This window comes from Catharus ustulatus, chromosome Z (assembly GCF_009819885.2).
Source record: "Catharus ustulatus isolate bCatUst1 chromosome Z, bCatUst1.pri.v2, whole genome shotgun sequence".
NCBI lineage: Eukaryota > Metazoa > Chordata > Aves > Passeriformes > Turdidae > Catharus > Catharus ustulatus.
This window is the reverse complement of record NC_046262.2, coordinates 24000418-24015368: the sequence shown is the minus strand read 5'-3', so window position 1 is coordinate 24015368 and position 14951 is coordinate 24000418. Positions and strand designations below refer to the sequence as shown.

At 37.9% G+C, this 14951-nt stretch overlaps 1 protein-coding gene across 1 annotated transcript in view; it reads right to left on the bottom strand.

The window, feature by feature from the left end:
- Positions 1-11544, bottom strand: part of WDR41 (WD repeat domain 41) — a 28656-nt gene extending 17112 nt beyond the window's left edge. The window contains exons 1-7 of the mRNA XM_033085813.1: positions 11439-11544; positions 7398-7513; positions 4769-4817; positions 2854-2985; positions 2420-2482; positions 1863-1974; positions 461-523 (exon numbers count right to left, since the gene is read on the bottom strand). Coding sequence (XP_032941704.1) covers positions 461-523; positions 1863-1974; positions 2420-2482; positions 2854-2985; positions 4769-4817; positions 7398-7513; positions 11439-11489 — 586 coding nt within the window. The 5' untranslated portion in view covers positions 11490-11544. The remainder of the gene's footprint in view (positions 1-460; positions 524-1862; positions 1975-2419; positions 2483-2853; positions 2986-4768; positions 4818-7397; positions 7514-11438) is intronic.
- Between the last annotated feature and the right edge of the window lie 3407 nt (positions 11545-14951).

The following is a 14951-nucleotide window of genomic DNA, read 5'->3' as shown; positions in this document are numbered from 1 at the left end:
GTGACCTCAAGCTGTCCAAGGGAAGGTTTGGTTTGGACATCAGGAAGAATTTCTTCACTAAAAGGGTAGTTAGGCATTGAAATGGGTTGCCCAGGGATGTGGAGGAGTCAGAATCCCTGAAGGTGTGCAAGAAATGACTGGACATGGTACTTAGTTCTATGGCCTAGATGGCACAGTAGTGACTGGTCAAAGCTTAGACTCAATGATCTTGGAGGTCTTTTGCAAACTTAGTTTCTATGATTCTAAATACAGAATTTGCATGTCATGCATATCTCTAAAAAATTCTTGAGTAAGATTGTCTCTTCTTTGTCAATGGTAGAAGAAAAAGTGTTGCTGACCACACCCTACCCTAATACCATTTACTTTTCCTACACAATTCCAGCAGAGTGCTCTTCATAAATATCTCTGAGAAGCAGCTGTCATGGTAGAGTATGAACACTGGAAAATGCAAGATACTCACTTAGCTCTTTGCCAACTGCTGCTGCAACACAATTTTTCGGCAATTCAACCAAAGCACTGATGCCTTTGAAAAAAAGGGGGGGAAGGGAGAAAAGGATATTATTGATCACAAGAAGACACAACAAACTGCTAATTCCTTATTAATAAAGTTCTTAACAATCTTCTTTCCACTTATCAAAACAGAAGTATATTGCCTGAAAGTTAAATTGAATCAGAATCTCAATCAGAGGGAAGGTCAGGAGTTTTGGTCCTGAATCAAGCAGAATTCTGAACATCAAATTGGTGGTGAAGCTGAAAGTAAATTATCTTTTTATTTTAAATACAATAAAGATATTTATGTCCTAATGCTGGACAGTCTTAAAAACACCATGACAATTATTGCAACTCTAAATACAGACAGTACCAAAATTATTAGGTATTGATACTACCCCAAGTATGGGGAATTCTAAAATAACGTGCAGAGCAAGATGAAGGATAAAGCATATGATAAAATATCCAGCTTGCTGTTCATCTGTCTTCATCCTGCACAGAATTTCCTCATGCTGTGCTGAAGCACCATTAAAGGAGAATTCCCCAAGGAATAAACAATCTCTTTCCCCACAAAGGAAGTTAGAAATTAGGACAGAAGAGAGGGCCCATGCCATACAGTCCATTGACTCCTTGCACCAAAGTTTCAACAGCACTTCATGCTAAGTATCACAGTCCAACTAGTATTTAGCATGATATTCCATACTGGACCAAAAGAAGTATTAATAACCTCAAGGATTCAGAAGGCTTTGCCTACCACTACTCTATTATATGACAAAAATAAGGCCAATATTGGTTTCACCTTTGAATGTCATTCACATTCAAAGTAAAGTACAGTTTGCTAAAGTACAGAAATAACATGCAACAATTTTCTTCACATGGATAGGTAATATAGATGCTTATTAATAGAAAAGCGTGATTGATACTGATTTCTGATTTATTATATTCCTATCAAAACATGCATTTTCTACAACAAAAATTCTTAACAATAAAAAGTAGTTTTTACTGCTCTACTATTACAAAGCTTCACTTAGAAATATAATAAAACTCCCATTCAATCACACAAAAAGTGTGTCAAAGGATCTGGTACATGTTACAGCAAACACACAAATCAGCATCTGAGCTCTAGCCTTGTAGTCCAAGATGATGTACAGTTACTGAGATCTGAGAAATTCTAAAATTCACATGGCATAGAACAATAAAAGCGGTCTTAGTTCAGAAACTATTAAATGTGACATTTAAAAAAATAAAGAGCGGCTCTAATACATAATGTTATCATAGGAATTAAAATGGATTTGCCAAGTTGGCTTTGCATCATTATACAGATCCATTTTACTTGCACTTTAACAGCTATAATGAGTCATTTCCACTTTTACCTGCATCAGTAAGATGACTGGTCTTACACAAGAGATCTAATTTTCGGTTCCAAACACATAGATCACTCCCTCCAGACAACCATACATTCAGTCTTTGAAGAACTGTCAAACACTGCAGAACAAAAATCAGATATATGCCTCCTGCAAAAGTTCTTCAGGGAATTTCTCAGTGAAATGATCATAAGCTTTAGATACATCTGTAAGTGCTATGAAATACAGTATCAAGGTCTCTGAGAAACACACATTTAAATACACACTATTATGTTAATTTTTTAATCAACAGTGCAAAAACTTTAAATGCTGTAGGTTGCCTTTTCCAACACAGTAATAAAACCAAGTCACAGAATTACCTTTGTTCCACATCCTTTCAAAAAGAAAATTGAGGTATTAAGAGTTTCAAAAACAAATTAAGAATTGTGCCCATTTCTCAGCCACTCATTCTCTTAAATAAAGCAATGCCATTCATTCTAAACCACCTGCCCACATGACCCATGAGCCAGACATAATAGCTTAATGTATAAACAAAACAAGAGACATTCATAGGGCTTCCTCAGTACCTTCACAGTAGAATGGAAACACGACACTTTCTGAACCTGTCTGCCACTAGTGCAGTCCCAAACCTATCTTTATTCATTAAGGAAAATGAAAGGTTTCTATATATCATAAATGTAAATGCCGTGTTGGTAACTAAGTGATAGATTAGGAAAGAGGTATGCAGAGACTCAGTCTCCTAAACTCTTGACAGTCTTTTCAGTATTTGGCCTCAATAATATATTCACAAAGGCCTATTATGGATTCATTTTTGTGGCAAGGATTGTATCTACATGTGAACAATAACTAGTGAAACCCCTGCGTAATCCAATTACACCTAGTGCGTATTGGTAGCCATTAAGTTTAGAGATGGGTTGCACCCTGTAGACAGTGTTATCTTTAAAAGTAAAAACCACAAAAAGCCCATATAATTTTAAATTCTCTCCAGACCAAAGGATACAATAACTGTTCTATCAGCTGATGCTGTTATAATCAAATCAGTTTTTTCCTCAGTAACATCTGATGAAGAAAATGGTGCTACAGCTGTAATTTTGTGTGTGTGCCCATGAAGTTCATGAAGTTTTTCTCCAGTCTGAAAAACAAAAACATGGAAAACTCAAGTTAAAATAGGAAAATGCCTACTGTAGCACAAAATAGAGGTATTAAATGACTTTTTAAAGCAAGAATTTCTATGAGTCTAAAATCTCCCTTCCTAAAGTATTTTAAGGTTTTGCTACTTTAGTGCTGTTCAAGATCTTAAATAACATACTCTGAGTAAGTTTAAAGTAGCAGTACATAATGTAAATTATTCTCTGAATAAAAAACCTCTAAAAGCCCTTAAGAGCAGAATTCTGTATTTAACTCATTTAATTTTAAGGCATATTTTGGCTATTCACCCTTCTTAAATACCACAGCAATTCAGATTTGTTGACAAATCCTTACTTGAAAATGTGGGGTTTTTTTAAATTTTAATTATGGGAGAACCCTGACCTATATTTATGGTCAACCTCCTGCCAGGTTCGTTTAGTACGCACATTATAGATTCCAACTGGTGCTTTAGACAACCAACTACAGCTACGTCTACTAACATTTTAGTTAAATGGTAAAACCCTACAAAAAACACATCAAAGCAATCCAGCATTTTAAACATGCAGCTAAAATACAGGGTAATTTTAACTTCTTGACAGACCTGGATTAACATTTTAAATTAAAAGTACAAAGATTTGCTTTAACAAACACAACAGAAGTCCTAGAGAAGTAGAAAATGGAACTCAGTTCATAAAGCTGGATATCCAAATGAGTTTTATGTTCACAAACTGCTCAGAACACTGGGCATATATATTCACACATACAGGTTTTAATATTCAAATCACTTTACCAAATTATAGAATTATAAAATTACAAAAGACGTTCAAAACCAGCAAAGCACTAACAGAAACTGCTCAAAAGAAAAGTATCAAGTCTCTCCTTCTGTATTTTAAAATTACACCATCATAAATGTCACATAAATTTTTCAGAAGATTTTAAAGAAAATTAAAAGTCTGGGAATTTTTCTTCCTCAATTGAATGTTTGACACACTGTAGACCTTACGGTATGTCTCCCCTTCAAACTTCTCATTAAACAATGTTACACATATACTTAACCCAGGTCTAGTGCTCATCCATTCTCAACAGTTTTGTTAATGGTATGGAGAAACAGAGTAGAAGAGCAAAACAGCAGGTGTCACACTTAGAGAGCACTATTTGTATGATAAAACTAATGTCTTGGAAAGGTTTTCAGAAGTTATAAGAAGATTTTTATCACAGCAAGAAGTTAAGGGTCTGTTCCCGCACAGCATGAAATGTTTAATTTTTACTGACTTTAGTATCTTTTCAATACAATTTTGTGATAGCTCTCCATTAATCAGTCATACTAAAGAGGTATTACTAATAGAGTGATTGACATGTATTTTAATCTTAAGTGTGTATAAAAATCCTGGCAGGTTTGGGATCTTGCTACGTATTTGTTGAGTTACTACTCAGCATTTCAGAATTTATAGCACATACAGAACATACATTCAAAGAGTAATTAAACCCACAATTTCATATACACTTCTGCTTTTAACACCATCATTTCTCTAAAATCACTATGTCATCCCAAAACACTCTTTCAAAACTTACTGTTCCCTTGGGTTCACCCATCTTTTACTTTCCTAACTCTACCTTGTAAATTTAATAAAGATTTAACAGAATCCCTCAACTTTTACATTTTCAAACAGTAACTCTGCAGTAATTCTTATTTATTCTGCTTGTTTGCTCCTAGACATTTCCACCTCTTCACTACAACTCCTACCCTCTCCAGGGCACACAATCCACCCCTAAGAAAGACAGCTAACCTGAGCATTCCACAGAAATATGATTCCATCATCTCCTGCAGATGCAAACCTGGAAAAAAAACACAAATAAAGAACCATAACAACCTGAAAACTGCATTATAACACAATGTAATGGAAAAGTAGTAAATACCTATGGAAGCAAAAATGCTTATAAGATACATCAGATTCTGCCTTTAAAGAATAAGCAAGTATTTGTAAATCCTAATCAGTTTCTAAACTGCAATAGTATATTTAATTAGGCGATTATCAACATATACTTAATATAAGAACAAGACTTAAGAATTCCAATAGTGTTATAAAAAGAATGCCCTCATGGGTCACCTCAGTCTTTTCCAGACATGAGCACCATCATCTATAACCTTGTCTGTTTCCTGAAGGAGCAAGAAATGGTCAAATGATCAACAAAAAATCTATTCTTAAGATGTGTTATGAACTCTGTTTAATTTAATGTGTCAAATGCTAGAGTATTACTTGCAATTTTATCTCAGTCCAGTTTTTGGAAGACTCTTGCTGAGGCTTAGCCTTCTTTAGTGATCTTCCAATCAATATGAGCCTTACTTCATGTTCAAAAGTACAAAAGCAAAGAAAGAAAAAACCCAAAAAAACCCAAAAAACTCAGCCAGCTTTCTGTTACATTCATAGAGGATTTATTTAGTACCTTCAAAAACCAATCTGAGAAAATTTTCCACTCACTGGTTTTAGCTGAGCCACTGAGAAAACAAGAAAATCCTTCTGTAAAATTCTCACTAAGATGATATTATCTAAAGACCTGAAGCGTGAAACTTGGCTTACAATAGTTGACAAAAAGCACACAATGGAATAGCTACAGTAACTAAATAAAAACATTTCAGAAAGTGAGTAATAATACTAATCTTACTGAAAAGAATCAAGTGAAAAATATTATCATGTGTTTAATAATATAGAAAATACCATACTCTTGATAAATAAAAATTTAGAATTACCGTCCAGTAACAACTGAAACAACTTTATTAAACTCCTCAAACTCTCAGAATACCAACCAGCTATACAATTTACTCATTATCCATATGCTATTTCATAACCTATCTTAAACGTTGCCACTAGGCTCTAGTTTCACAATGATTACTATAATTTTAGCTTTAGTAATTTATCTACCACCAAATAACAAAGCCCAAAATAGTAAAAGACTTCTTTGTGCAAGACAGCATGTGCAAGCTAAGAATACTGTGTTGTTTCTACAAAGATGAATTACACAAATTCAGTATACATCTGTGAAATTTTATTTATGTATATATAGAGATATACATAATATTAGAAAATAAGATTATGTGGCATTTCTGAACCAGAAGAGACCACTAGCATGGTTTCTTCCAATTAACATGTATGGGGAAGGAGAGAACCTTCCTTCACAAAACACCTGCTGCACACTGCAAGGATGTAAAACAAACTCTTGCCCATATTAACTTCATGCAGTGTATTGATGAATATATCAGAATTTCTCTTATGTCTAATCCATAAAATATATAAATTACTATAGCTCCTTAACAGTTACTCTTCCCCATTACTTATGTTCTTAGTCACTAAACATTCTCTATTTAATTCTTCACATCAGCCAAGAGTGACTACATTTTATGAATGAATAAAGACTTCACAATCTTACTTTAAAGGCAGAAAATTATTTATTCTCTTGTAGTATTATATTAAAGAACATGCAAGTCTAATTTAGAGAAAACTAGAATAGAAACTAGGTTGTAATGTACAACTATCATAATCCATTCTCTCAGTCACACTTCCTAAGTAACAAAGGTAAATATAATTACTCCATGTTCTTAACCAGTTTTCCAGTTTTTAGATAACTGTCTTCAGAAGACAGATAACTCAGTCTTCAGAAGTTACAGATAGAGACTGTCAGGAAACACACAGAAAGGTGCACAGAGCTGAAACCTCAAGGAGGGAAACAAAGAACTATCAGGTTTCAAAGTTGAACCAGATCAAACTGGAAGACACATGTAATGCAGAGCAGTCATTCTGAATAAAGTAGGAAATATTTTAGAACCTGAAAAGTTAAAATTGCATTAAGCAAAGCTCAAGGGAACTTAGCACTATAGCATCAAAACAAAGTGTAATAAAAGTTCAGAAAGAAAGGAAAAGAAACACTCATTGAAGATGTCACGTCCAATTGCTACAGCACACCTGCAGGGGTCTATTACATTCTCTTGTAGAACCAGAAGTTAAAACAACAGCTGTCCTCAATTCAGAAACGCAGAATACATTCATCCTGTCAGAACAACAGCAGACAGTACTGAATATTGTCCTGTGAAAATCTATGCTTGTACAGAAGGCAACACTCAGACCAGGAATAGACTGAGAAAGAACAGCTGAATTAGCTAAAGGCAATTCTTACAAACTAATGAATCTGTATGAGAAACATAACATTATCACCATTAATTTCTCATTAAAGTATGACTTAAAAGACAAGTCAAAAGATATGGTAACACAGCAAGAAAAGGGAGTATTCATGCCTTGCCTTAATACCAGTTTTTCCTGCCCTCACCCCTAAAAAGTAAAAAGAGAGGATTAAAATGTTACTACATTTTTACGAACATATTGCCAAGGGCATTGTGAAACAATTTGAAATGGCATTTCATACCTGCAATCATCTATTTGTACTAGAAATCGTACTATATCTTGATGGCCTTTCAACACAAGGAGTTCCGTGTAAGGATTCTGTATTTGCTCTTCACCAATTGTCTGTACAGAGGATTTCTAAAATTCATATAAAAGAAAGTAAATTCATTTTATACTAACATAATAATCTTCATCAGGTCTTTGTAATGTCTAACAATCTACATACAGACTTACCTCTGAAGTTTCTGAAATACCATTTTGCCTTAATGAAACTCATTATAAAATACAATTTCCTGTTATTTCATGTAATAATAGCTTTCTATAGCATTTTAAATTATGATGTAGCACTTTCTGTTCAACAAAAACATTCTGTACTGATTTGATTGCTGATACAGTGAGATGAAAACCTAGCTCAGTTATAAGCTGTCATGTGAAGCCAGCTTCCTGACTCAATTCACCATACATTCAGTTTTTCATTAAATTATATCTCTTAAAAAATGGCTGTGAACTTCTCATATCTTTCCTCTACTGTTCAATTTTTAAATCCTATATAAAGACAACATATTTAAAACAAATAAGAACAAATGCTGTTCTGTTCCATAATATATAAATAACCCACTGGTACTCTACTCTCAAAATACCAAAGCAAACCACTTAAAAAACATAGAGAATGATTAATCATTTTATAGAACAGCATCTGCAATTACCCCCAACTAGACCATTAATTAAAAGAACAATCAAACACTTGGAGCAAGCTGATGACTAGGCAGGGTCAATAAAATACTGCACAGAACTGCATATTCAAGGCAGAATAGTTCTGCTGATCTCAATCATCATTTTATTTCAAGACAACTTTTTTGTAATTAAGGCCTTAAACATTGTGGAACAGCTTGTTATCAGACATTATTTTTAAAAAAAACATCTAAATAAACATCTAAATTGATAGTTACTCAGTGACAGCACTCTTCCCTTTAGATTGTCCCCTCTTTGAGAACTTCAACAGAATGCACATCATGAAAACAGAAACTACAGAGCACTATACAGCATCCAGCACATGACAGGTAACACCACATGAAAGACAAACATGTTATCCTCAGAAATGTGAACTTTTTCTTGCAAGATGAATAAATTATTTTCTAGTACTTTGATATTGGTACAATGGTAATTTTCTTCAGAAACTAAGAATGACCTAGTTAACAAATATGGATGGAAAGAAACCACTGGTTATTTTAAAAATTAAGAGTTCTTAATTTTTAAGTGAAGCTCTTGTGATTTTATCTTGGTTTTGTGCTACCTGAAGCATTGCATGAATCAGCTGTTCCTTGTTTTATGCAATCACATGAGAACATCAGCTCCCCTTTAAAATAGAGCAAGTAGAATCTGTCTGCTATAATGATAAATTAAAAAACTTGGAGTTCACCCATCAAAAGCTAATCAAAACATTCCTTAAAAAAATGAGAGTTCTAAAAAGCCTAAGGAAATCTCAGTATATTAGCAATACTGCACTCAGAAAACATGCATTCAGAAAATAATTTAAACGCCACTCTGAAAAACTCAGAACTTGTATCATTAACACAGCAATTCTACAGTCTGATGTTGCTTCCTATTCAATTCAATGTGCCATTTCTTTTGAACAACATGTCTAATCCTAATAGTGCCTGCGAATACTGAAAGGTACAGTGCTGATAATGTACTTAGAGAAAAAAAACATCTTATTCCCCAGAAATGTCATTCAACAAGCTATGCTCTCGTTAGACCTTCATTAATATTTACCCAAGTGTTGGGTTACATGAGTGTCTTTCTCTGAAGAAATCTATTTTTTTTATACAAACTACTACCTGGACTCTCCTGCAGTAACACCAACTTTTTGAATTTAAAAGTTCGGTGCTGATGTTAATGTAATCTATTCCCAACATGCATATTTTTATGCACGACCTGTAAGCAACACTACAGAAAAAAAACAAACCAAAATGTTCATCTCAGCCTCAAAACTTCCTATAACCCTCATGATGTGAAGCATCTAAAAAGTGAGATTTTTAAAAGCAATTAATGAAAAACATGGATACAAGAGTACACAGGAATACTGATCTATGGATCATGGAGCATGCATGTTGCTCCTGCACCTAAGTGCTCCCACTCTTTCCCACCAGAGCCACCCTGCCTAAGATGAGCACCATGGCTGGCCATCAACTGAAGAGATTCAGGACCTTAAGTCTAAATTACTTCCAATTCCACAGTTTAAAAAAAAAAAAGGGAAATGGGTAAGGAGAAATTTCCACTTCACAAACTTCGGACAGCTTTGCCAGAGGCTTCCTCTATTCACCCAGTGCAATGCCACTCAAACACATCTGTCTGAAGTGAAACTAAGTCCATAGCCACACACTGCTGGGGACTTTCTTATCTATTGAAGAACTAATGGTGACAAAGATTATTAGATGAAACAATACCATATGATGCAGGGACCAGTGGGGAGAGGTCGTGGGACTAATCCTCAGCAATACGTGCTCTTCAGATTTTACACTAAGTAAAATTATTACTATCACTCCACAATGCTGTGAGAACAAAATGAGAACAAAAGTCCTGTGGATTGGAGCTAACCAAGGCATGAATGGCAGAATGGAAGAAGCTGGCCACCTCTTGATTCATGCTCATGCCTTATTAAGACACAGTATATAAACCAAAGCCAGAGTCTAAACTTTGGAGAGTGACACAAGGCAGTTTTCTAGCACATCTTAGAAAACTGCATCTTATTTCCTATCCTCCTTTTAAAAACAACTGCACACAAACCTGTAAATATGACTGCAATCCAACTGGCATTTTGACGGATGACAAAAGCCAGAAGTATTCCCACACACTGTCATTCCAACCTGGTGCCTGACCCAAATTAAGTACTGATCTTGGAAGTCAACCATGACATTGGCATGACTTGCTCATGAACAGCAGCTGAAAAACAATTATTTCCTCGTATTTGCCTGCATTACAAAAGCACTAAGTGTATGGAGCACAGCAATACTTTTAATTAACTATTGTTAAATTCATGCTGAGAACTTTCAGCAGAGTCTTAGAGACATGAAAATCTCAGGAATTTCTCCGTCTAATTCAGCAGCATTGCTCTTAACCTGAGTAGCAGCAAGGATGTCAGTGCATAGTGCACTCCATAACAAAGCATATTTCCTGGATGAAGAACTAAGAAGAAATGCTGGAAAGCTACTACAAACTACTGTGACACACAAAAAACAACTTACTGCCTATGACTTAGTTTATCGACCTCAGAGTCCCAAAGGCAGACTTGAAAGAACTGCAAGTAGGCTACACACCATAACTCCCGAGCAGGAGCTTAGCTCAGTCGTTCTGCTGTTCACAGAATTAATTAGGCTGGGAAAGATGTCTGAGATCGAGCCTAACCTATGACAAATACCACCCTGCCAACTAGACCACGGCACTGAGTGCCACGTCCAGTCCTTAAACACCTCAAAGGATGGTGATTCCGCTACCTCCTGAGCATCCCATTCCAATATCTTATAACTCTTTCTGTGAAGAAATTATTTCTGATGCTCAGCCTCAATCTCCCCTGGTGCAGCTTGACACTGCCCTCCTCTGTCACTGGTTGCCTGGGAGAAGAGACCAGCTCCCACGGCTACACCCTCCTTTCAGGTAGCTGAGAAGAGTGACAAGATCTCCCCCGAGCCTCCTCTTCCCTAAGACAAAACCACTCGAGCTCCCTCAGCTACTCCAAAGACGTCTTGTGGTCCAAACCCTGCACCACCTCTGTTGCCCTTCTCTCGACAGCTCCAGCACTTCAATGTCCTCCTTGAACCGAAGTGGCCAGACCTGGACACAGTCCTTGAGGTTCGCCTCTGTGCTTTCCCACCTCCCCTGTTTCTCTTCGAGGACGCCCATAATACGTTTTACCAGTCCGACTGCCTCGCAGGCCGAGACCCGGCCCGGAGCACGGCCCATGCACGGCCTAGACCCATCCAGTGGGAAAGGCCATGGCCCAGCGCATCCCGACCGCAAGGCACCACTCGCCCCAAGCCTTAGGTCCCGCAGAGAGCCGCCTCACCTCCGCCAAGCCCTGCGGCTCCCGGCCGCCGCCGATCAGCCAGCGCAGCATTGGGCCCGGCCCCGTCCGGCCCGTCCTGCGGCAGCGCGCAGCGACAGGCGGCTGAGCCGAGCCCGGCGCGGAGAGCCGCCCGCCGGCGGGCGGGGCCCGGCAGGCCGGAGCAGCCGATCGCCGAGCGGCCGCGCCGGGAGGGACGCTCCGGGTGATGCGGCGCGGCTTCGAACGGCGGGCGAGTGAAATATTAGCTGGCCTTTTCCCTCGCTGTCTTGCGACGTCAGAGAAGATTTATGATATTAGCTTTTGCCATATCATCGTATTGCATATTATCACATTACAATTCTGCTACTGCCATTTTATTGTGACAGTGTTCAACTGTTTCTTGAAGTGGAATGAGTACCAAAATATTTTCTAAGTAACAGATTTCCCTTGGCTATGGCTGTTTCCATCCTCCTTCGCTGAGGTCTTTGATGCTCCTGTCAGGATGAAACAACAAATAAACTCAATTAAACTCAAGCAAACTCAACTGATTGACTGTCCTGCTCCTCTGCTGCCCTTCACGGAATCGCAGAACCACAAGATGGGTCAGGCTGGAGGGGACCACGATGGATTTCACCTGGCCCAACCTCCCTTCTCAAGAGGGTCATCCACTCGATGACCCACAGGATTGTGTCCGGGCAGCTCTCGAGTATCCCCAGTGGGGGAGACTCCACACTCTCTGGGCAATCTTGTTCCAGGGCTCAGTCAACCACACCACAGTAAAGAAGTTCTTCCTCATGTTCAGGTGGAATTTCCTGTGTGTCTGTGTCTGCCCACTGCCTCTTGTTCTATTACTTGGCACCACAGAGAAGAGCCTAGATCCATCTTTTTCACACTCTTTAAACAGCTATATATATTGATGAGGTGATGAATTAATCTTGGAAGCCTTTTGAGTTTTAGCTAAATGTGGGCCAAGATCACAAAACCCATCCCAAAAGGCCATATAAACCCCATTCTTGAGCAGACACAAGACGCCCTGGAGGTGTACAGACATGTCCAACAGGCACTATCCTGAGCATCTGAATAATACAAGTCAATTGCCCTCATGGTTTTTTGCACAGATTTTTTCAGATAACACCATTCCTGAGATTTCCCATAGGGCAGGAGATTATGGTGCTTTTCTAAATCACAAAATCACTGAGTGGGTTTAGTTGGAAGGGATCTTAGTGTTCATCTAGTTCCATGGGCAGGACCATCTTTCACTTGACCAGGTTGCTCAAATCCTCATCCAGCCTGGCCTTGAACACTCCCAGGAGTGGGGCATCCACAGCTTCTCTGGGCAACTTGTGCCAGTGCCTCACCACCCTCACAGTAAAGAATTCCTTCCTAATACCCAGTCTAAATCTACCCTCTTTAAGTTGAAAGGCATTCCCTCTGGTCCTGTCACTTCATGCCATTGTAAAAAGACCCTCTCCATGTTTCTTGTAGGTTCACTTTAGGAACTAGAAGGCCACAAGAGGCCTGACTGAGACCTCTCTTCTCCAGCTCCAACAACCTCCATCTTCTCAACCTTTCTTCACAGGAGAGGTGTTCCACCCCTTCTGAACATCAGCTATGGACCAGTCTGTGTGTCTAAAGCATGGGATGATAAGATGGAATTATACTGTAGTAACCTAAGTTCAAAAAATATTTGTGGTGTGTAACCTGAGTTTTGCCATTTGTTAGCTACTGTGAATTCCTTGCAGCTCTGTAACCAACTGAAGTTGGTAAGTCATAAACCAGTCTTAAAGCAATTGTTTGCCTACTTTAGCAAACTTGTGCTTTTTCATTTCAGTTCAATCATGCTGATTTCCATCTTAGACATGTAATTCCTGCAGACTAAGGATGTAGCCAGTGGAATTACTTGGTGCGTGCAGATACACCTGCCAAGGTTTCCATGGTAATCGGCTGTTTTGTCATCAGCAATCTGGTCCCTGGCAGTGTCCCTAAATAATTTGGTATATTCTCCAAACTGGCAAATGTTGAGTCATTTTGTTACATTTTATTTATTGTAAGGAAGGACTGCACAGCATAACACTACTTACAGTTGTATGACCTGTATGACCATGTGAGATGGACTGACCACAACCTCCTTCCACCATCCCCCTGTGCATCTGCAGGAGGAAGAGAATTTGTGAATAAAGTTGAACCCAGAAAGAAGGAAGACATGGAGGCAAGGTGTTGTAGGATGTTTTTTCCCTTATTTCTCTTACTTACTTACTTACTCTGATTTGATTTGCAATAAACTAAATTTAATTTTTCCCAAGTCAAGTCTGTTTCTTCCTGATGACAATTGGTGGCTGATGTCTCTCTGTCCTTATCCTGACCCATGAGACTTTTGTTGTTCTTTCTCCTGTACAGCTGAGAAGGGCAGTGATAAAGCAGCTTGATGGGCACCTGGCATCCGGACAGGGTCAGCCCACTGCAGATGGACTTCAAGAGAGTGTTTTTTGTCTCTTTAATTAGAACTGACTTCAGAATTCTACTTCTGAGCATTTTTTTCATTTCTTCTTTAAACCAACAATGCTGTATACTTCCAGAATTTTTCTCAATTTTCCATTTTTCTACCTTTGTAGGTTGTATGAATTTCTGTACAGTTCTTTTTTGAATCCTTCTTGCAACCTTAAAAAACCAGTTTTGTTGTTACTGTTTCAAACATCTAATGTACTTTACACTTTCAGGAAGCAGAAGCTTCTCTGCTTCCCGGTGTGGTTGGTACAGGTGCTGTGTCTGTCATGGTGCCTGGGTAAAGAGTGCAGTCAATCACAGCATTGCATTTGCTAGACCAAGATGCAGTGTTTACTGCAATTTATGGCTTGTTGCTGTCAACCATTGGCAAAGGATTGTGCTCAGGCTCTTAAGCTATTCAAAAATGATATATTGTTGGAGCATAACACTCACTGCAGGAAATTTGCAGCACATGTTGTGATTATACAAGCACACTTTTCCATCTGACTGGAGGAATACTTTTTCTTGCCATCTTCTAGCATGATGGCTTCCCTTTTAACTTGCCCCAGTGAGATCCTGGCCTCTGAAGTAGTGACTAGGCACGGAAATTGTCGCTAGGTTATCTCTTGCTCTATTAAATAACATTTCCAATATGTCACATTAATTGTATATCTCTTATAAATTGCTGAAGGCCTATTACAAGTTACACAGTTCAAATTTTTCTATGGATTTTATTCATTGAATAGAGTTCCTAGGAACAGTGAACAATTTACAATCCATCTTTCTGTTAAGAATTACTTGGAGAGATTTTTACAAAGGAAGTATTAGAAGACAATATCTTAAAGGTGGATTCTCTAAATCAGACGATATTCTTTTGAGATATAATTGTGATTCAATTTCAAAATTCATACCTAATCCCCACAAGTGTTTTCCTTTATGTCTAACAAATAGTTCCATTGAAAAATGCCCGCAAGTGTTTCACACCCTGCCAAGATTATATACAGCCTAAAGCACTTTATATAAAAGAAACAGATTTAGAAGCAGCCAACA